Raw genomic sequence first — 22280 nt, forward strand, 5'->3', positions numbered from 1 at the left:
ACATCAAGTAGTGATAAATACCTGGGTGAAAACAAAACTGGGTGGGGAGTAACTGGAGGGTAATGGTGCAGGAAGGCCTGTCAATAGCAGTTGCATTTAAGCTGAAAGTACTCCCTGTAGAGGCACTAGTGAGCACAAAGCTGCTAAGTGAGAAAAGGGGTGGCGGTGGAGGACGTTAATAACAGTCAAGTAAAAATTTTCTAAAGGGAAAGCAAAATTTAACAGTAGTGGTTGGTGTAGTTTGAGGGAGGATTTCTTTTGAGCATGACATTATAGCATGTTCACATGATAAGGCACCCCAATAAAAGGAGAGAAAGATATGCAGGAGAAAAGAGAATTTTACAAAGTCCTAGAACAAGACGATGTGAGTCAAAGCACAAGTGGAGGGTCTGGCCTACTGGTTACCTGTGTGGCCCTAGCTGATCGTGGAAAAGAATGCGTTAAGAAAAATACTGATGTTTATTAGAACCTCCCAAATTCCTCCTCCGCCCCCTCACAGGGCTCCCCCTCCTCTTCAGCTCTGCTGGAGGCCTTGGATCATACTCCCTTGAGAAGACTAGTAATTAATTCGGAACTCTACCCACACCATCCCTTAACTACCCTGTTTCCCTACCCTCTACAAGACATATTATTTGACCTCAGCATTCTAGTTGATTCTCTTAGTATGAATCGGTCCACCCTACCAAAGACATGGTACCACCCAGGGCCTGTAAACGGAAATAACAGCACAACAGGTAAAGAAAAAGGAGAGAGGCAAGAAACGGGTTCTAATAAAGGGTAAGCATTTAGAGGAAGAAGGCAGAGGGTAATGCCACGGAGTGAGTAAAGCTGCTCCAGCGTGCCTGAGTCTGCTAAACTTGGTATTTAACTCTTCCAAGGTAGTTAAGTAAACAGGCTTGAAGCAAAGGCAGACGTAGCTTTGCTCGAGGAATTGGCGCCAGCCTCCTGAGGCCAGGATTGCAAAAGGCGGAGACAGTTCAGCGGTCCCTGGGAGAGTCACGAGGTAGTGAGCGGGTGGGCTACACGGCGCATGCCCAGGACGCAGCTGCGCTCAGGTGACCGGAAGAAATAACCGAGTCAAAATGGCTGCAGAAAAGGGTGCGGGGGGAGCTGCTTCTTGCGGCACCTGCAGCGCGAAAGCCATGGAGCGGGTTCTACCTATGCTGTTGGTGCCAGTCCCTGTGGAGGCAACAGGGCGGCTGGGATGCCGGGCGCAGTTGCACAGAGAGCAGGAGGTTCTGGGGAGCCTAACAGCTGCAGGCAACCTGCAAGTGCTTTCCTTGGCTCCGGGCGGCCGGAGCGGGGGTGCCTGCTGCCTTAATGGCCCCTTTCGGCAGTAAGTGCTGCGGGAGTGCTGGGCAGTGGTGGAAGAGTCTGGAACCTTAGGCGGCTGGCCCCAGTGCTCTCCTCCAGGCGTGGAGGTAGCGGGAGAGGAATGACAACCGCGGGAAACAGCTCTGATGCGATCCGGGTGCCCTCTCGGAACCTTTTCCTAGCTGTGCAGCCCCACCCTCGCTTCCCTTTACCGGGGCGCAGATAAGGCATCCAACTCTTCTACTGGCCGCGCACCCGGAGCAGGTCCCAACGTGGGGGTTCTTTCATTAATTCAACATAGGTTAATTAATTGCTATTGTGTTGTGCACCTTGCCCATCTTCCTTCAGTTAAATCCCTTGAAGATAGCAGCTGGGGATCATCTCTAATTTGAATCATACTGATAACTTTTTCTTGTGCCTGAAACAGCGACTTCTGTATACATGGATTAACCTCGCCGCCCCTGCCGCCGCCTCGAAGGATAGTCTAGCTAACCTATTCATTTATTCATGCAACTGAATATTTATTTATTTATTTATTTATTTATTTGTCAGAGAGAGAGGGAGAGAGAGCACAGGCAGACAGAATGGCAGGCAGAGGCAGAGGGAGAAGCAGGCTCCCCGCAGAGGAAGGAACCCGATGCGGGACTCGATCCCAGCACGCTGGGATCATGACCTGAGCCGAAGGCAGCTGCTTAACCAACTGAGCCACCCAGGCGTCCCCAACTGAATATTTATATTTATTACATTTTAGTGTAATATTTATTACACGCAAACTGTTACATAGGAGCAGTCTACGACAGCTCTTCTATGTGAAGCTTGCTTGATTGGGAAGACAGAAGACAGGGAAAGACAGAAAAAAAAAACAATTATAATCGTGTATTAACCTTCCACTTCTGTAACTCTTCATCCAGGAGTTAGAGTTTATGTCATGAAGTGCCCTCTCAGTCTTTGGGCTCTCTCTCTTTTTAAAAGTTTTATTTAATCTCAGGGCTCAACTCACAACCCGAAGTTCAAGAGGGGTTTGTTCTCCCACTGAGCCAGCCAGCACCCCAGGGGTCTTTTTAATAATAGAAAACGTTTAGAAACCATTTCCTAAAACATTAAGTAGTTAAGAGTTGTCTTAGTTTGGAATCTCCAGGTTCTGTAACAGTGTCTGACAATAGAGATTTGTTTATTAAATAAACGAGTGCTGTAATCGTCTTACTCCTGGTCTCTAGTTGCTAGGAGGAAGAATCTCTCCATAGGAGAAGTTAATTTATTCAACTGTTAAGTACCCGTGGACACAGTCCCCTAAAGAAAGGAATGAGGCAGAGAAAAGGAGAACTCTTTAGGTTTGAGAACTTAACAAAGGACACACACTTGAAATAATGGGGGCATCCATAACTGACTGTGTGAAATTAGTGGATTGAAGGAGGATCAAGAAGGACTTTCTATTTGAATTGGATTTTACTTTTAATTCAGGTGCTTCATGGGGTAAAAATAAGGACAAATTTACAGTATTCAGGGCATGCTTATCTCAGAGTATATATGGTCCTTTTTTATATATGTTGAAATCACTGTACATCCTGTAGTTATTTTTACTGAAAATTTCCTGTCTTTTCACATGATGGTATAATTCATATGCTGATGATGTCAACAGTGTTGCTGTATTCTGCCTTTTAAATACACCTTAATTTGTTTAATCTTTTTCATATTCAACATTCAGGTGGTTTTCCAGATTTTCACTGTAAACCGTCAGGAATTGGGTGTTCATGAAAAATCACCAGTTTAGGTATAAAGATAGAAAAGTAAAGTACGTCAGTCTTTTTCTTTAATAAGTACATTAGAGCACCAAGTCTAATTTTTTTTTAGATATAAAATATACTCTTTAGAAAAAAAGCTTTTTTTTTAAAAGGTGAAACTTTATCAGCATGACAGCTTCCTCTCATTCCATTTTATTGTTTCCACAATTGGGCCCTTTTATTTTTTTTTTAAATCTTTTTAAAAGATTTATATATTTTAGAGAAGAGAGCGTTTGCTTGTGCACAGGGGTGTGTGGGGAGGGGCAGAGGGAAAGTGTGAGAAATCTCAAGCGGACTCCCCTGAGTGAGGAGCCCAGTCCTATGACCCTAAGATCACAACCTGAGCTGAAATCAAGAGTTATTTGCTTAACCAATGAAGCCACCCAGGCGCAACCCCCCGCCTTTATTTTTTAAATGTAATTTAATTTAATTTGAAGCTGTAGCATCATTCATTAGTCTCTTCCCACCATTGTTAGCCGGTGTTACTGTGTTGACATCATACTGCATAATTTTGTAACTCAGCTGTCCAGCGTGGTAGCCATTAGCTACATGTGACTTAGTAAGTTTTGCATTTTTCCTCAGTTGCACTATTCATATTTCAAATGTTCAGTAGCCCCATGTGGCTGTTGGTTACTTTATTGGAAAGTGCAGATGTATAGAGCACTTCCATCATCCCGGAAAGTTCTGTTGGACAGAGCTCTTCTATAGTATAGTATCTTGGAGTCCTCAAAGTCTGTAAATACAAATAGTCACTTTTAAAAGTCATTGAAAGCATTTAAGTTAGCAAAAGCTATTTTGTTCATTGTACCACCTCTTATAAATAATATACATATTTGGTTGTTGAAACTTATCCTTATGATCGTTTCTTTAAACATTTCATCAGACCGGATTTAAATGAAGGAATAAAAGCAGCCACCATTTATTGCTCCCTGCCCTCTTTGCTCCACCCACTCCAATTTGTTGGCCTGAGGGGGTTCAGGGAGAAGAAGAGGGATGTCCCAGAACAATTTACATTCCCTTGAGTGTAGGATTAATGCTACTACCGTGTGACCTAAAGAATTGTTCTTTACTCCTTTTGCTCTTCTGCCCATTGTGGGTAAAAATTTTTGTGGATGATAGAATATAATAATCTACGCTTTTTCCTTAGCTTTGTATGGGAGGATTCTCGTAACAGCAGCTCACCAACAGACAAACCCAAACTGCTTGCTCTTAGTGAAAGTTATGAACTGTTAATCTATGAATTTGATTTGAAAGACGGAAGATGTGATGCAACCATTTTGTATAGCTGTAGTGAGGAGACCTTGCAAAAGCTCATTGAAGATCAAAATATCAGTAAGTATTTACAGGTGGTCTTACAGCATGTTTAAGTCTGTGACATTACTATGTAATTTTATTCTTAAAAAGATGAAATCGGGGAGGGAGATTTGCCTTGTCCAGTATAGTGGCCACTAGTCACATAGGGCTATTGAGCATTTGAAATGCGGTTAATGTCAATTAAGATGTCCTCTAAGTGTCTAATACATACCAGATTTTTAAGGCTTAGTATAAAAAAGTAAAATATTAATAGTTTTTGTATTAATTATATGTTGCGATGATATTTTGGATGTAATGGGGTAAATAACATGTAAAAAATTAGTTTCACCTGTTTCTTTTTTCAGCGTAGCTACTAAAGAATTTAAAATTACATTGTGGTTTGCATTTGTGGCTGGCGGTATTTCTATTGGATAGTGCTGATCTAGACTGATTACTCATCCTGAGGGCTGCAGGGAACAGAAATCAAAGTACTCAGGCTTCTGTATTTAAGGCAGTAGTATACTTGACACCCTTGATTTTTAAGGTTCCTTCGTTTTTGTTTTTGTTTTTTTCTTTTTCAGATTTTTTATTTTTAAGTAATCTCTATACCCAATGTGGGGCTTGAACTCACAACTCCAAGATCAAGAGTCACATGGTCTTCTGACTGAGCCCACCAGCTACCCCCTTTCTTTTTCTTTAAAAAAAAAAAAAAATACTGATTGTTTTTGTGAAGTTCCTGGGATAAGTAGGTTATTTATTTTTTTATTTTTAAATTTTTTTCTAATCTTCTGGTGTGCTATAAGACTCTGGCCATAAACAGAATGAACAGAGACATTGTAGGCTGTCTTTATCCTCTTACCGACAAGTAATCACTTGCTTAGGTAGGTATGAGCAATAACTGCCTAGAGTCGGACAAAGTATTGTTTCTTCTTTGTTTCACCTGTTTGTGTTATGTTTACAAAATCAAATTTATGAACTCTAAAACTGACCAGTGAGTTTGAAATAATCTTCTTTTTTTTCCTAGATATTTCTTTATTATCTTTGAGAATCCTGTCATTTCACAATAACACATCACTATTGTTCATCAACAAGTGTATTGTCCTACACATTGTATTTCCTGAAAGAGATGCTGAGATTGGAGTACTCAACTGTTTCACATTACCCTTGCCTACACAAGCAGTGGACAGGATTACTGACGTGCAGCTCTGCAGAGGAATTCTTTTTATTTTGAGTAGTTTAGGTTGGATCTGTATCCTTGGCAGTAAAGATGGGGATATCTAGGGGAGGAGACTACCTAGAAAGATGAACCTTTTCCAGGTTTTTAGTCTTAGGGACTGGACTGGTATATAGGCAGAATGTTAGTTTTTCAGTAAAACTTTCCAAGGAAAAAGATCTTTATGAACGTAAAATACTCACTTACATTGCTTTATATCCTATTGAAATATTTTCTGTTATGTACATTTTTTCATAGTCATATGATCAGCTTGTGTTCTTTCTAAATTACATATGCTCTATATTACCCATTTATTCAAAACATGCTTGTTGAATATCTACTATGTGCTTGTTCCAGAAAGGATTTTGAGGACTGCTTATGATGTGATAGGTTCATTTTCATATATAAATATAACCCACTTATCTCTAATGATTCCATCATATTAGTAAATCATAGGGTTTGCTTAACCACTTTTAATTTGGTTTTGGAAATATTATAGTTTTGGTTTTTGGTTGTTTTTTTTTTGGTCTCTAGCAGATCCATAGATCATTAGCAAAATTGTTCTGAAGATTTTGAAAATGACCCCTTACATGATTTTGGAACTTTTATTTCTCAATTAAAGGGATGGTTTTTCTACTTTAGATATAAAATAGCCTTTACTAAAATTTTTTATAAAAATGTCATAAAATGTTGCACTAACTTCATCTTTGTTGCCAGGTTATAGAATGGTGCGGTCCAGCATGGTAGGCACTAGGATTCTATGGCTGTTGAGCACTTGAAATTGGCTACTGTGATTGAGGAATGGAATTCTCAATTTTACTTAATTACTTTAAATTTAAAAGTTTATACTTGATTTAATTACTGGAGAACTTTTAAGTGTGTTTATGTTCTCAAATGTGAATTTTACAAAACTTAAATACAGAGCAGGTATTTCCAATGAAAATTTAGTGTCTAAACTGAGATTTGCTACAAATATAAAATACCAGATTTTGAACATTTGTGTGAAAAAAAGTTGTAAAATATCTCAATTTTTTATATCAGTTACATGTTGAGATGGTAGTATTTTTGATATATTGGATTAAATAAAATGTATTAATTAGGTTCACTGGGTTTGTTTTACTTATTAAGGCTACTAGAAAATTTACAGTGATGAACATGGTTCACATTATATTTCTCTGAGCATTGTTGTAGAACACTAGTGGAAATATTAGCAAGGCGTCATTCAAGGCCTGGCCCAGAGTGGATTTTCAGCAAGTATTGCTGAATGAATTCTATCAGGTTTATTGGGCCACCAACTTCATAGTCTGCTGATGACTGTGATGAGGGCTGCCTCGGTGTCCACTAACCCTACAAAGTTGCAGCCATGAGGTTTCCAAGATCCATCCCATCCTATGCTTGAAATGGTAAGGCATACTTAAGACTGGCAATTTCCTTAACTCTTAACTCAAAGACATTTTTGACACTGCGGATGGTACACACGTAGCCCATGTGGATTTAGCACTTCACCAAGAAGATGTGTGTAATCAGCAACAGCAGGAACCCGCCAAGATTTCTTCCTTCACTTCACTGAAAGTGTCTCAAGACCTAGATGTTGTAGTGATTGTCAGCTCCTCCAACTCTGCAATTGCTGTTAACTTAAATTTGTATTTCAGGTATGTAAATTATTGCAATCTCTAATTTGAGTAAAGCCATAGGAGGTTAAAAATGCACTTGTTAGCTTTTTTTTTTTTTTTGAAACGTGTTCTGTTTCTCTATTTAGCTAGATCATGTTCTAGCTACTACCTAGTGAGGTTGTTACTGTAAAATTGTGCAAATGACCATTGGCTACGTTTTTATTTCATAATGTATATCAAAGTTGTGATTTTGATTTGTTATATATGACATATCATCATGTAAGTAAAAAAGTAATCAAGCACAGTTTTAAAAATAATCAAGTACATAATGTATAGTAGTACAGTTGGCTATTAATACATTTTTTACCCGTTTTTTGCCCTACATTAGAGTAGAAGAAAAAAGGATTTACCCTGAGTTGAAATTGCTTCTTATGTGCCTCAGGGTCCTGGCAGCCTTAGGGATACTTTTCTCTTTAAGGACTTTAATAAGATATGTTATGCTAGCTTGCTCCAGCTGAGTATTTCCTCAGGCATTTCCCTTGAAGGACCCACACCTGTGGCTATCTAAATATATTAGTAAAAATTGAATTCTCCTTTGTGTTGCTTTTTGATTTAGATATTCTAGTTACTTCTGATTTTACAGCGTTTGAGAGAGGTATGCTACAAGGGGTTTAAGTACACACCCCAGCCTGTACATTGCAATTTCCTTATCTAAAAGGATGCTAGTCCTCATTTATGACTTTCAGTATTGAAGGCCATTCAAAACCATTAGGATTTCTGGTCCTCAATATGAATGAGATAAATGAATCCTTGAGTAATTGGGAGTGCACTTTGATGGCTTTTATGGCTTGTTGTTTGGATCACAAGAAAGGACAAATTCATCTTCACATACCTACCAGAACTTCTTACCACTGTGATTTTTTTAAGTGGCCTTTTAATGCCTTTTTTTTTTTAATCTTTAAGCAGGGATGATTAGCACATTCTCAGATCATGTGCTTGTTTATCATTTTTACTGACTAAACCATATCCTGTGTATTTAGAGTTACCTCCTAATCATCTACCTTGGAAAATAATTTGATAGGTGAGGAGGGAGGGAAGCCTACTCTGCCACCCTGATCCTTGCCACTCAGATCCTTGTATGTAGGGTTCCTTTCCCATTGATGTTTTAGTAACACTTCAAGAGTTAGTAACACTTTTAGAGACTCTGAAGAGGGCGTCAGGCACATTCCTTTGAACAAATTGCATTGAACTCAGCTACTTTAACATCAAAGCTAGTGTTTTGTTCCCAATAAATTTAGGGATCTGTCCTGCCCAACTAAATGAGTAATCTCTTTATTATTTACATGAATGCTCTTTAATGAGTGTGATTTCTCTAGAGTTGACTGCATATTTTATTTTCTAGCTATCCTCTGAAGTTTAGAAATGTGTTTCTCTTTCTTCACTCCTGGCTCTAGCCCTTTTTTCCCCTGATACAGAATGTCAATCTCTCCTTTTCATTTTATCCTTTAAGATCTACCTCTTTTCGGGGCGCCTGGGTGGCTCAGTGGGTTAAGCCGCTGCCTTCGGCTCAGGTCATGATCTCCGGGTCCTGGGATCGAGTCCCGCATCGGGCTCTCTGCTCAGCAGGGAGTGTGCTTCCCTCTCTCTCTCTCTGTCTCTGCCTGCCTCTCTGTCTACTGTGATCTCTCTCTGTCAAATAAATAAATAAAATCTTAAAAAAAAAATCTACCTCTTTCATGAGGCCTTTTCTTACTGAAACCCCTTCCACTTGTAATTTTACACTCATTTTATCATCTTTCTTTTCTTTGAACTTTGTAGCACTTTTGCTTTAAATTACAGTTTGGCCCTTAATTGTATGGTCTTGTATTATTTCTCTCATTTTTTCATGTGTCATATAGAATTTGTAAGCTCCTTGAGAACCCAAACTCGTGGTTTCTTTCAGTTCATCGTCAGTGACTTTTTCTTCCAATTTACTTTAGCGGTCCACTCCCGTTCTCTTACCCTGGCTTTGTCATTGTTTGAAGCTGTTCCTCCCCCAAGTCACTATTCTCCACATCTCACTTCCTGACCGCAACTTCCCAAACTTTCCATGTCACTTACTCAAGTACTCCCACTCCTGTCTTCTGACATCATTGAAATTTCCAGTCAGTTGACCTTCCACTCTCTAGACCCTCTTGTCTTGACTTCATTCTCACCCTCATTTCAGCCCCTTTTTTGCATACACCCTAAACTCTTTCTCTTGCCTTATGGTAGCCCTTGGTCGGACAAAATCTACCCCCCCTCATTCTGCCTTTTCTGTCCCTTCACCCAAGCAACCAGGCGCTGGTGAGAAAACTACGAAGAAAAATCGATAGCACTATAAGTTCACTTTTGCTACCTTCAACTGGTCTCTGAATATTACCTGGAAATTTTATAATGATTTTTCTTGAGCCCATTCTTTACAACAATGTTTTTAACCCTCTTTTCCTTAGGTTTCTCCTCATCTCTTTGCCTCCAAATCTGGGGTGACTTTGCCTCCTACTTTATAAAGGAAGTAGAATCTGTCTAATGAGAGTTCCCTCAGTTTCTCACATTAAGTTACAAACCCATTTTCCTGTACCCATCTCCTCATCTTCCCTCCTATTACAATGGATTCTCCTTCTGTGAAGACCCATCCTTCTGTGTTCTGGATCCTATTTCTTCCTTCTTTCTTAGGGACTGTTTTCCATTTCCTTTCTTCTTTATATCTCAAACCTATTTTAAGTATTAGATCTGTATCTAGTTAATCACCAGGTCCTAGTCCTACTATATCCTAAATGTTTCTTGAATCTGCCCACTTTTCTTAAGTCCTTTGTTACCACTCTCATCCATGCCACTGTCTGAAATGAAGTAAGGTAACTGCTCCTAATGGGTCTTTCGATGACGGCTCTTACTCCCTCAACTTCATACTCTGTATAATAACTAGAGGGATATTGTTACAATTGTTATCTTATCAGAGAAAGAGCCAGATACTAACATCTGGGGACAAGGCATCCACCTTTTGTTTGGGGGGATGGGGAACGACCATCTCCATGTGTCGTCTCTCTCACTGTTACCCTGCCTTCTCTAACTTCTTCTCATCATCTCCTTGATACATGTATGTTAACATATTACCTTCAAATTGTAGAAATAAGTGCTCAGGGTGTTTAAATTCCTCTCTTTCTCCCCTAACTATTCTTCTGTATCTGATCATATTGCTTTTCTGCTTAAAACCCTTATTTAGCTTCCCTCCACCAAGAAGAAACTAAAAATCCTTCATAGCCCTTAAAGCCCTGCACATCTCTCTCCTGCCAGGCTCTCCAGCCTCATCTCACACCACCTTGCTTCTCATTCCTTGTGCTTTAGGCACCTTTGCCTTCTTTGTGTTTCTCAAATGTGACAGCCCTCTTTCTGCACGTACTCTTGCATGTACACCCGCACTCGGATTTTGTCTTTCTAGTTCTTGGGTATTACCCATCTCAGCCTAAATCTTACTTTGTGTTGACAGTATTGTGAGCAGTTCTGTCAACACAAAGTAAGATTTAGGCTTGGGTTGTGATCCCAGGGTTCTGGGATCAAGCCCCACATCAGGCTCTCTGCTCAGCGGGGAGCCTGCTTCCTCCTCTCTCTCTGCCTGCCTCTTTGCCTACTTGTGATCTCTGTCTGTCAAATAAATAAATAAAATCTTTAAAAAAAAACAAAAAACAAAAAATCCTGGGCTTTATGGTCACATTGACTGGGTTCAAATCCAGCCCCACTGTTTCTCTGAGCCTTCGTTTCCCTCATAGGGTTGTTGAAAGGTTTAGTTTACATACAGTTTTTATCATAACATCTGCAGTATAGTAGGCAATAAGTGCTCTTATCTCTTCATAAAACCCATAAATGTCAAATTCCTTTTTCTTAATTGAGATATAATTGACATACAGTATTATATTTCAGGTTTATAATGTGATGATTTAGTATATGTATGTATTATGAAATGAACACTACCAACAGTTTGTTAACACACATAGTTATAAATGGGCCAGATTCTTCAGGCTGACTTTATCATTCTGCTATAAGCAATGGAGATAAGGAGTCCTGTTCACAGAAACTTATTGTTTATACTACTTCTTTTGTGTGACACCCCCACCCCTCAGTTTTTAACAGGAGCAATAGTAACACAAATTTGGATTTGATCATCATTGTTGACCATGGTTATCATTTTAAAATGTAGGCAACACCCAAGACACCTACTATGTGGAAGAACTCTAGAAGACATTCCTATTGAAGGCCCCAAGGGGATAGATGAAGATGATCCTGTTAATTCTGACTACAACATGAAACTGACCAAGTTTTCCTTTCAAGTTGATAGGTACAGAAACTCCCTTTTTGGATTTACTTTTTTATTTCTATTTTTTGTGGTTTTTACTAAAGGGCTTTACAGAAGTAGATACCTTTTTTTTTTTTTCTTTTAATGCATCTTCTTCCTGATGTAGTGTTTTATTTAGTGCCTTTCACTGTAACAGATGTGAGTTCTACCCTATTTTCCAGGTCTTGGAAAGCCCAGCTGTCATCACTGAATGAAACAATAAAGAGCTCCAAACTGGGGGTTTCCCACGGTGCTCCATGGTTCCAGAATATTTTGCATTTGGAGTCCCCTGAATCTGGTAACCACAGTACCGGTATGCTAGGCTGGGCCTTCATTCCACAGGACATAATGCACAGCCACTATAACTTTCTGCAGAAGGATCATGCCAACACCAGTGACCCAGGGAGATCATGGAAAGTCATGAACATTAGTGAACAAGAGGAACCTGTTGAGCTTACTTGTATGTCTGTGACAGGATTCAGTGCACTGTTCACTTGGGCAGTGGAAGGAATGGGCTGCACCGTTGGCCTTTGGGATTTGGAGACCCAGGGTATGCAGTGTTTCTCCCTTGGCAGAAAGTGTGTTCCTATAGACGCTAGTGGAGACGAGCAGCTGTGCCTTGTCTTGACAGGTGAGAATGTCTCGTATCAGGTTGAAATCCATTGCTGAGAGCTGTGCTTGTGAAAGCTATTTTATTTCTGCCCTGGGGATATTAGTGTCTACTCTCTCCTCTAAGTGGTAGTCTTTCACGGGCAATATTTGGTGTTACTCTTGGTACTGTTGTTCCCTGTACTTGATTTTTAATCAAGGTTAATTTTGCTCAGCTCAGATACTAAATCAGAGAGTCTTAAGAGTAACACAGATTGGTTTTAATCCAGAGAGTCTTCACTTGACTCATCTGTGGAAGCAAAAGTTGCAGGCTGGCTGCTTGTGGGCCATCTATGAAGCGCAGATCTGTTTTGTTTGGCTTGCACTATCTAAGCTCTTTTAAAAAGACTTTATTATAAACCTGTAAAATTGAGGATTTCCTGCTGTTACTGAAAAATTCTAAGATCTGGCAACACTAGGCCTGCATTCCTGTGTAGTAATTTATAGATTGGAGCTGAATTTCAGTTCTCTTAGATGTGCCCTTTTCTCGTTAAGTTTTTCTTGCACTTGTCTCACCACCTGTTTGGCCCTGTAGACATTTGAGTTTGATATTTCAGATATATAGTCATTCAGCATTTATGCTATAACCTCCTGTAAAGCTACTGAATGATGTGAATATACTGTGTGTCTCTTTAATACCCAAATTTTGGTAATTATGTATTTCCTTGTGTCAGGGGCCTGCTCTTTGCTGTATCTTAGTAAATCAGAAATGTAACCTCTGTAAATAGCTTAAAATTCCAAGAATTATTGTGCAGGATAATAAAAAGCAGAAACGTGAGATTTACTACTATGTCATAGGATGCATGGTTCTTACTAGAATGTACCCTGTGGTCTGTGTTTAAAAAATAAAACTCCTCTTGGAAAAGCATTAAAAAATCGAATTAACTATGGTCAGAGTAGTACTTTGTGTCCAATAGATATATTTCTAATTACAGCACTGAAGTATGGAGCAATTAGAATTTAATTTATGTTATAATGCTAAACCCTAAGTCCTTATAACTTATTGAAGGTAACTTTTTTTTTCCCTGTAGAAAATGGACTCTGTCTGATTTTGTTTGGATTGACTCAAGAGGAGTTTTTAAATAGACTAATGATCCATGGAAGTGCCAGCACTGTGGACTCTCTTTGCCATCTCAATGGTTGGGGGAGGTGCTCAATCCCCATACATGCCCTGGAGGTAACAAAATTAAATGTCTGACCCCGCAGGATTATTTTCTGTCATGTACTCTTACTTGATTGAAAATTTGGGAGAATTCATTTAACCTAGCAGTTAAAAGAACTATAGTCTTTTTAAGATCTTATTTATTTATTTGACAGAGATCACAAGCAGGCAGAGAGGCAGGCTGTGGTGGGGAGGGGGGAGTGGGAAGCAGGCTCCCTGCTGAGCAGAGAGCCTAATGCGGGGCTCCATCCCAGGACCCTAAGATCATTACCTGAGCCGAAGGCAGAGGCTTAACCCACTGAGCCACCCAGGCACCCCAAACTATAGTTTTTGCCCAAACATTTGCTTAGTTCTAGTCATTTCATTACCCGAATTCCACTAAACAGTTTACCCTTTTTGGCCTTAAAAGATATAAAATTATAATAAACACTAAGAAAGAAAAAGTTGCAAGGAGTGGAGGCAACAGTAAGCTGATAAGACTAAATGAAGTGGAAGCAGGCTATAGAAAGCATAAACAAGAGTGATCTTTTATTTCTCCCTGTGGTCCCTACTCTTCTCTCCAGCTGTAGAAGCAACATAACCTGAATTTGTATAGCATTTTTATAGTGCACACTCTTAGGTGCATTATCTAGTTTTGTTTTAAAATAACCACATGAGGGGGCGCCTGGGTGGCTCAGTGGGTTAAAGCCTCTGCCTTCGGCTCAGGTCATGATCCCAGGGTCCTGGGATCGAGCCCCGCATCGGGCTCTCTGCTCAGCAGGGAGCCTACTTCCTCCTCTCTCTCTGCCTGCCTCTCTGCCTAGTTGTGATTTCTCTCTGTCAAATAAAATATTTAAAAAATAAAATAACCACATGAGATGGGTTGAGTAGTTTTTTATTCATTTCATTTTACAGATGAAAAACCTTAGGCTCAAAGTGGTTGAGTGATTGGCTCATAGCCTTACTAATAAGAGCTGGAGCTAGAATCAAAGTCATATTACACAGCCTCTGAAAGGTCAAAAACTGAAAGGTAGTAATGTTATGTGCAAATTTTTATTTTAATGACAGTTTTATTAAAATTACTTAGGGGCACCTGGGTGGCTCTACTTTCAGCTTAGGTCATGACCCCAGAGTCCTTGGATTGGGCTCTCTCCTCAGCTGGGAGCCTGCTTCTCCCTCTCCTTCTGCAGCTCCCTGTGGTTGTGCTCTCTTGCTCTCTCTCTCAAATAAGTTATTAAATCTTTAAAATACATACATAACATAATTCATATTACATAAAATTTACCCACCTAAGTATACAGTCCAGTGGTTTTTAGTGTATTCAGACTACTATGGCTATCACCACTATCTAATTCCAGAACACTTTCATTAACTCTAAAAAGAAATTCTGTACTCATTAGCAGTCACTTAACATTTCTTGTGGCCTCTAAGTCCCAAACACTAATATACTTTCTGGCTCTGGATCTGCCAATTCTGGACATTGCATATAAATGAAAGTATGAAATATGTAGCCTTTTGTGACTGGCTTCTTTCACTTAGCATGTTTTCAAGGGTCATGGATGTTGTGGCATGTATCATTCATTTTTTGTATGGCTGAATAGTATTCCTTTATATGGATGTACCACATTTTGTTTATCCATTCATCAGTTGATGGACATTTGGATGTTTTCCACTTTTGGGTTATTATAAATAATCCTGTGAACAGTGGTGCACAAGTTTTATGTCCTAGTTTTCATTTCTCTTGGGTATACACCTAGCAGTGAAATTACTGGGCCACTTAACCTCCTGGAGAACCACACACTGGTTTCTTACAGCAGCTTCACTGTTAAACATTCCCACCAGCAGTGTGTGAGGACACTAAGAGTGCCACAGTCTCACCAGCGCTTGTTATTGTCTACCTTTTTCTTATAACGATCCTTGTGTAGTCAAAATGGTACCTCACTGTGGGGCATGTGTGTGGTTTGTTTTAGTGTGCCCTCTGCTCAGTGTGGGGCTTGCACCCACAACTCCAAGATTGAGAGTCGCATGGTCTATGGACTGAGCCAGCCAGGGACCCCTCACTGGTTTTGATTTGCGTTTTCTTAACGACTAATGATGTTTTACATGTTTTCATGTGCTTATCATCCATTTGTAGATGTCTTTGGAGTAGTGTCTCTTTACATCTTTGTCCAGTTTTAAATTTTTTGTCTTGAGTTCTAAGAGTTCCTTATATATGTTGGGTACTAGACTCTGATGACTTTCAAATATTTTCTCCCATTCTGCTGGTTGCCTTTTCACTTTCTCAACAGTGTTCTTTGAAACACAAAGGTTTTTAATTTTGATAAAGTAAATTTACTTTTTTTTTTTTTTTTTAGTCTCAGGTGCTTTTGGTGTCATGTCTAAGAAACCATTGCCTAAACTGAGGTGTGGAGATTTACAAGAGTTGTATAGTTTCAGCCCTTATATTTAGATCCATGATACATTTTAATTCTTGTACGTGCTACTAGCAAGGGATCCAACTTCATTCTTTTGCAGGCAAATACTCATTTCTTCCAGCACCATTTGTTGAAGAACTTACTTTTATACACTACATGATATCATTGTAGAAAATTTGAGTAATTGGGGGAAAAAAGAAAATTTGTCACCTGTAAATCTATTATCCAGAAGTTATCATGCCTATTTCCATATGGTTGTTTTTCTTAAATATTAATGATAATAAAAAGTGTTATTTCATTCATCTTATCAGTCCTATAGGTAATACTGTTATTAGCCCTATTTTATTGATGAGGGGACACAGGTTAGGAAATCTAATTCAGATATACATGGGTGGCAGGTGGTAGTTAGCCAGGATTTGAACACAGGCAGTGTGACTACAGACCATAGAGAGCACAGTGTGCCTTATATAGTGCTTGTACATGTGTCTGAGTTTCATAAGGATTGGATGGTACATGAGCGATCACTACCAACACCACAGAAATACAAACATGTACTGTACTTGCATATGGTATCCCATTGTGTAAATAGATCTTTATCCAACTTTAGATTTTTTTTACCAGTTTGCTGTTGTGAACTGTGTTGCTGTAAACAGTTCACATCTACTGCAGCACATGTGTAAACGTTTATCTGTGCTGGTAGCACGATTGCTGGTCGTAGGACATGCACATCTTTCACTTCACTAGGTGATACTCCAGTTTTCCAGGGTTGATTTATCCGTTTTTGCTCTTACCAGCAATGTATGTTAGTTTTCATTATTGATGTCTTTTTCAATACTCAGCATATACAGATTTTTAAACATGTTGCCATTCTGATACTATGATGGGTTTTAATTTGCATTTTTCTGCTGGTTAAGGTTGATGTATATACGACATTTGAATTTCTTTTGTAAAGTGACTGTTCATGTCTTTTGCCTATTCTCCCTTGGGGTGTTTGTTTTTTTCTTACTGGTTTGTAATTTGTGTGTTCAGTGTATTGTAGATACTAATCCTTTGTTATAACTTGAGCGAATATATTCTAATCTGTGGCTTCTCTTTTTACTTTCTTTGTGGGGTCTTTGATTTTAGTGCAGTTCTAAATTTTAGTGTAGTTTCATTAATCAGTCTTTTCCTTTTTGCATGTAATTTGTGACTTCTCCTATCCTTAAGTCATAAAGATGTTTCTATTATTTTTCCCGAAGTGTTAAAAATATGACTTTCGTCCATATACACTATGGAGTATTATGCCTCTATCAGAAAGGATGAATACCCAACTTTTGTAGCAACATGGACAGGACTGGAAGAGTTTATGCTGAGTGAAATAAGTCAAGCAGAGAGAATCAATTATCATATGGTTTCACTTACTTGTGGAGCATAACATGGAGGACATGGGGAAATGGAGAGGAGAAGGGAGCTGAGGGAAATTGGAAGGGGAGGTGAACCATGACAGACTATGGACCCTGAAAAACAACCTGAGGGTTTTGAAGGGGCGGGGGGTGGGAGGTTGGGGGAGCCAGGTGGTGGGTATTGGGGAGGGCACGTATTGCATGGAGCACTGGGTGTGGTGCAAAAACAATGAATACTGTTACGCTGAAAAGAAATTTAAAAAAATATAACTTTCACAATTAAGTCCTTTCCCATTTGGAACTTGTATTTATGCATAGCAGGAAGTAGAGACCCATCTCAGAACCATTTTTTTCCCTAAAGTCCTTCCTTTTACCACTATCTGAAATCTCTGTGTGTCAAGTTTCTATCTATGCATGAGTTTTTTTCTGGGCTCTGTTCTGGTCCATTGGTCTTTGTCTGTTCTGGGCCATTTCCACTCTGTCTTAATTATAAATCCCCTCACTTTATTATTGTTCAGGAATGTCTTTATTATTCTTTCTCCCTTAACACTCTTCCCTCTGTTTGGATCAGCTTGTCAAGTTTCATGAAAAACTGTTAAGAATTTTATTAGAATTACATTAAATCTATATATCAAGTTGGGAAGAATTGACGTCTTTAGGATATTTAATATTCCTATCAGTAAGCAAAGTTTCTTTCTACATTTTTTCATGTCTCCCTTAATGTCTTTCAATGAAACGTTACAGTTTTTATAGTTTTTCCATTAAGAGCTTATCATCTTTTGTTAGCTTTATTTTTAGTTTGGATATGTATTTATATTTAAATATATGTCTATTTATATTTAAGTACTATATGCTTAAAGGTAGAATGTGTTTATATATATTTAAAAACTATATTACATATTGCTATTATAAACGGTATATTTTTCAGTTACATTTGTTTGTTACCAGTATAAAGAAAGAATTTAACTTTTATACATTGATTTTTGTATCCAACAAATTTGCTAAATTTTCTTAATTCTAATAATTTATTTGTTAGATTTTCTTGAAGTTTATATATATTTAATGTACAATAATATCAAAGTAATACAATTTCATTTCTTCAAATCCTTATTCTTTTTACTTCTTTTCTTTATTTTGCTGCTGGGACCTGTAGCATAATATCACTCAAAAGAAAGAGTGGGCAGCATCCTTGTCTCATTCCTGATTTTAAAAATGAATACCCGTAATATCTACCTATTAAAGTATATGTCTGTGCACATGCATTCATGTATATTGCAAAAATATTTATGGGGTGCTTGGATGGCTCAGCTGGTTGAGCATCTGACTCTTGATTTCAGCTCAGGTCATGATTTCAGGTTTGTCATATCAAGCCCTGCACTGGGCTCTGTGCTCAGCTGGGAGTCTGCTTAAGATTCTGTCTCCTTCTCCCTCCTCTCTTCCTCTCCCAGCTCCTCTCACTCTCAAAAGAAAGGAAAGGAAAGGAAGTGGAAAAGGAAAGAAAGAAAGAATCTTTATAAGATTGAGTTCTCCTTTTTTCCTGGCTATGAATCTCTTTTTAATTATGAATGGGTATTGAAATTGTATTGACTACTTGGCCTGAATTTGTTGATACAGTCATATGAATCATCTCTTTTCATCTGTTACTGTAATAAACCACATTAACCAATTTTATTTTTATTGTGAAATATAACGTATAAAAACGTGTACAGAATATATATACAGTTTAACAAATAATTACAAAGCAGAAACTCTTGTAACCACCAACTACCTCAAAAAAATAAAACATTATCAGCTCTCCAGGAGCTCCTGTGACCTCTGGTAGTTTGGATATTAAATATTCAGTTTTTGTTCTTTTAGAGATATTCTGGGAAACAAAATATACATATTTAAATTATCAAATCCAAAGTTCATAACTTTACCCTTCTGGATAATACAAGCCCACTGAATGCTTTAACCTTATTTACTTTTCCCCTACTTAAGTTACTGTTGTGTTTGTTTGTTTGTTTGTTTGTTTTTAACCACAGTAGACATCATTATTATGTATTTAGATTCATTTCGTTTTATACAGGTTTGATACATCTCCTTGCTCTTTGTTTCTTCTCACATTTTAGGCCTTCTCTCTGCCTAGAGTATCATTTAGATTATCTTTGAGTGAGGATCTGACTGGTGCTGAACTCTGTTTTTATCTAAATAATATCTATTTTGCTGCCATTTTTGAAAGGTATTTTGGGAGGTACGGGATTATAGGTAGGCAGTTGTTTCTTTCAGAACATTCATGATCACTTACTACAGTCTTTTGGATTCCATTGTCATTGAGAAATCAGCTGTTTCTTTGAGGGAAGTTTAGTTTTTTCTCTTCAGGCTGCTTTTGCAAGCTTTTTGGTTTTTAGTGTTCTCCAGTTTGACAGTGATTTTATGTCTCACTGATGAGTCATGGTCTTTAGTTGGAAGAATATTGGTCTGATAGCAATTCTTTAAAATTTGTTGATACTTCATTTCTGGCCTAGTAAGTACTCAGTTTTTACAACTATTGCATGTGCTTAGACACTGAACGTATATCCCCCCACCCCGCCCATACACACATTGTGTGAAGTCACAGTGGTATTTCAATCAGAAGTAATTAGACTTGGGACGCCTGGGTGGTTCATTCGGTTCAAGTGTCTGCTGTCGGCTCCAGTCATGATCCTGGGTCCTAGGATTGAGTCCCGCACTGGGCTCCTTGGTCGGTGGGGAGCTGGGGAGCTGCTTCTCTCTCTGCCTGCTGCTCCCCCTACTTGTGCACTCTCTCTCTCTCTGGCAAATCAAGAAAAAAAAATCTTAAAAAAAAAGAAGTAGTTAGCTTTTACATACTTACCTTAATTTCAATTTTTATTTTTTTTATTTCTAGAATTACTATTTGGTCATTTTAAAAATTTTTACTTATTTATTTGAGGGGGAGAGAGAGAGAACCAGCAGCGGGGTGAAGTCATTTGAGACCGGAGGGGATTTCTTTGATCTTATTATTTCTTTTTAAAGATTTTATGTGAGAGAGAGAGAGAAAGAGAGCATAAACAGGGGGAGAGGCAGAAGGAGAAGCAGACTTCTCCCTGAGCAGGGAGCCTGACTTTGGACTCTGGGGGGCTTGATCCCAGGACCCAGAGATCTATGACCTGAGCCAAAGGCAGCTGCTTAACCAACTGGACCACCCAGGTGCCCTGGTCATTGTTTTTAAATATGTTATTTTGAGAATTTTCAAATTTGCAGAAAAATTGCAAAAAATACTAAAATGAATATCCAGTTACCCTTCACCATTCACCAGCTGTTAACATTTTGCCACATGTCTTGACTGTGTATTTTATATTTTTTGCCAAACTATTTAAAAGTTACTTCATAACTCTTTACTTTGGCATATACTTCTAAGAACAAGAATATTCACGGGACGCCTGGGTGGCTCAGTGGGTTAAGCCTCTGCCTTCGGCTCAGGTCATGATCTCGGGGTCCTGGGATCGAGTCCCGCATCGGGCTCTCTGCTCAGCAGGGAGCCTGCTTCCCCTTCTCTCTCTCTGCCTGCCTCTCTGCCTACTTGTGATCTCTGTCAAATAAATAAATAAAATCTTAAAAAAAAAAAAAGAATATTCACTTATTTAATCATATACAATTCGGTTTTACCTCCTACCACCCAGAGCAAAGGCAATTTTTTTTATGGTCTCCCTTTGGGGGCAGTTTTTCCAATTTATCCGTTTTGGACAGTGTCACCTTGTGTGGACCCTAGGTTTATCCTCTCTTCCTCCATGTATAACTTCCACCAGTACCTCTCACCTCAGCCTGCCTGGTCTGTTAACCCACAGAACTTCAAAGTGTGGTCCCCAGACTAACAGCGTCACCATCACCATCACCTGGAGATTCATTAGAAATGCAGATTTTTAAGTCCTACCCCAAATTTACTGAATCAGGAACTCTTGGGGGCTGGGTTTAGCAATTTACATTTAAACAAATGCTCCAGATAATTCTTAGGCACAGGGCTTTAGGGTAGGAGTGGTAAACTTTCTCTGTAAAGAGCCAGATAGTTAAGTATTGTAGGGTTTGCTGGTAGGTTTCTATTGCAATTACTTATATATGCCATTGCAGTCATTGGCAATATGGAAATGAATGGGGAAATGGGTGTGGCTGTGTTCCCATAAAACTTTATTTACAAAAACAGGTGAGGGCTGTGTTGATGGGCCTTAGTTTTCCAACCCCTGGTTTAGGCCATCAGAAAGATGCAGAATCTCTCAGGTAGCAGTTGGTTTTAGAGCTGTTACTTTTCTGGATTTGTCTTTGTTCTCATTTTTATCCTGGGAGGATTTTTTGTTTCCAGCATTTCAAGATTGTGTGTGTGTGTGTGTGTGTGTGAGAGAGAGAGAGAGAGAGAGAGAGAATATCAATTTTTAAGTGCGCTGTATGGAAAGCTTCCTCAAGGTGCCTAGTCAGAAATGGAAATCTGTTTTTAGCCTGCTTTTTCAGTGAACTTTATATCCGACTGCTTTAACATTTTAATTCAAATGGACTCTAACTTACCTAAAATGATGGTCCCCAAGTACCTAGCTTTGAGTCATATTAGAATTACAGATGGTAGAATTGGAAGTGTTTTCTATTCTAACTTACTGTTTCTGCTGAAGCAGAAATTGGTGTTCAGTAAAGTTGGATACTTGCCCCCCATTGCATAATCATTGTCAGAATCTTCACCAGAACCAGGGTACTGCCGCAAGATAGGTAGCCTTGTGTCTCTTGCAGTCTCAGTGCATTATATTCTAAAGTTAAAAAAGTAAAAAATCTGTATCCCCAATTTTTTCATATTGTAATTTTTTTCTGATTTTCTCCTGTTTCAGGCTGGAATAGAAAATCGTCAACTGGACACAGTAGATTTCTTTTTGAAAAGCAAAGAAAATCTTTTGAATCCATCCTCAAAATCTTCTGTACCTGGTCAGCTTGATGACTTCCCATCTTATTTGTATTTAAAAAGTAAGTAGAAAAAGCTTCTACATTTGCATTTATCATTTTATCTTTTTGGTGATTTTCATATTGTTGTGCTTTCTGATGACTGACAGACTTGCTGAAACTCAATGATGACATTTTTATACTTTGTGGAATCTTGAGTGAGTTGTAAGAATCTGT

General features: G+C 38.7%; 1 protein-coding gene across 1 annotated transcript in view; it reads left to right on the forward strand.

Annotated features, from left to right (window-relative positions):
- The first annotated feature begins 1082 nt into the window (after positions 1 to 1082).
- Positions 1083 to 22280, forward strand: part of SPG11 (SPG11 vesicle trafficking associated, spatacsin) — an 85926-nt gene continuing 64728 nt past the window's right edge. The window contains exons 1-8 of the mRNA XM_032856617.1: positions 1083 to 1336; positions 4243 to 4427; positions 5413 to 5637; positions 7052 to 7253; positions 11428 to 11565; positions 11745 to 12193; positions 13242 to 13387; positions 21995 to 22127. Of these exons, the coding sequence (XP_032712508.1) occupies positions 1083 to 1336; positions 4243 to 4427; positions 5413 to 5637; positions 7052 to 7253; positions 11428 to 11565; positions 11745 to 12193; positions 13242 to 13387; positions 21995 to 22127 (1732 nt within the window). The remainder of the gene's footprint in view (positions 1337 to 4242; positions 4428 to 5412; positions 5638 to 7051; positions 7254 to 11427; positions 11566 to 11744; positions 12194 to 13241; positions 13388 to 21994; positions 22128 to 22280) is intronic.

The sequence above is a fragment of the Lontra canadensis genome, unplaced genomic scaffold, assembly GCF_010015895.1.
Source record: "Lontra canadensis isolate GAN:19392208 unplaced genomic scaffold, GSC_riverotter_1.0 scaffold12, whole genome shotgun sequence".
Taxonomy (NCBI): Eukaryota; Metazoa; Chordata; class Mammalia; order Carnivora; family Mustelidae; genus Lontra; species Lontra canadensis.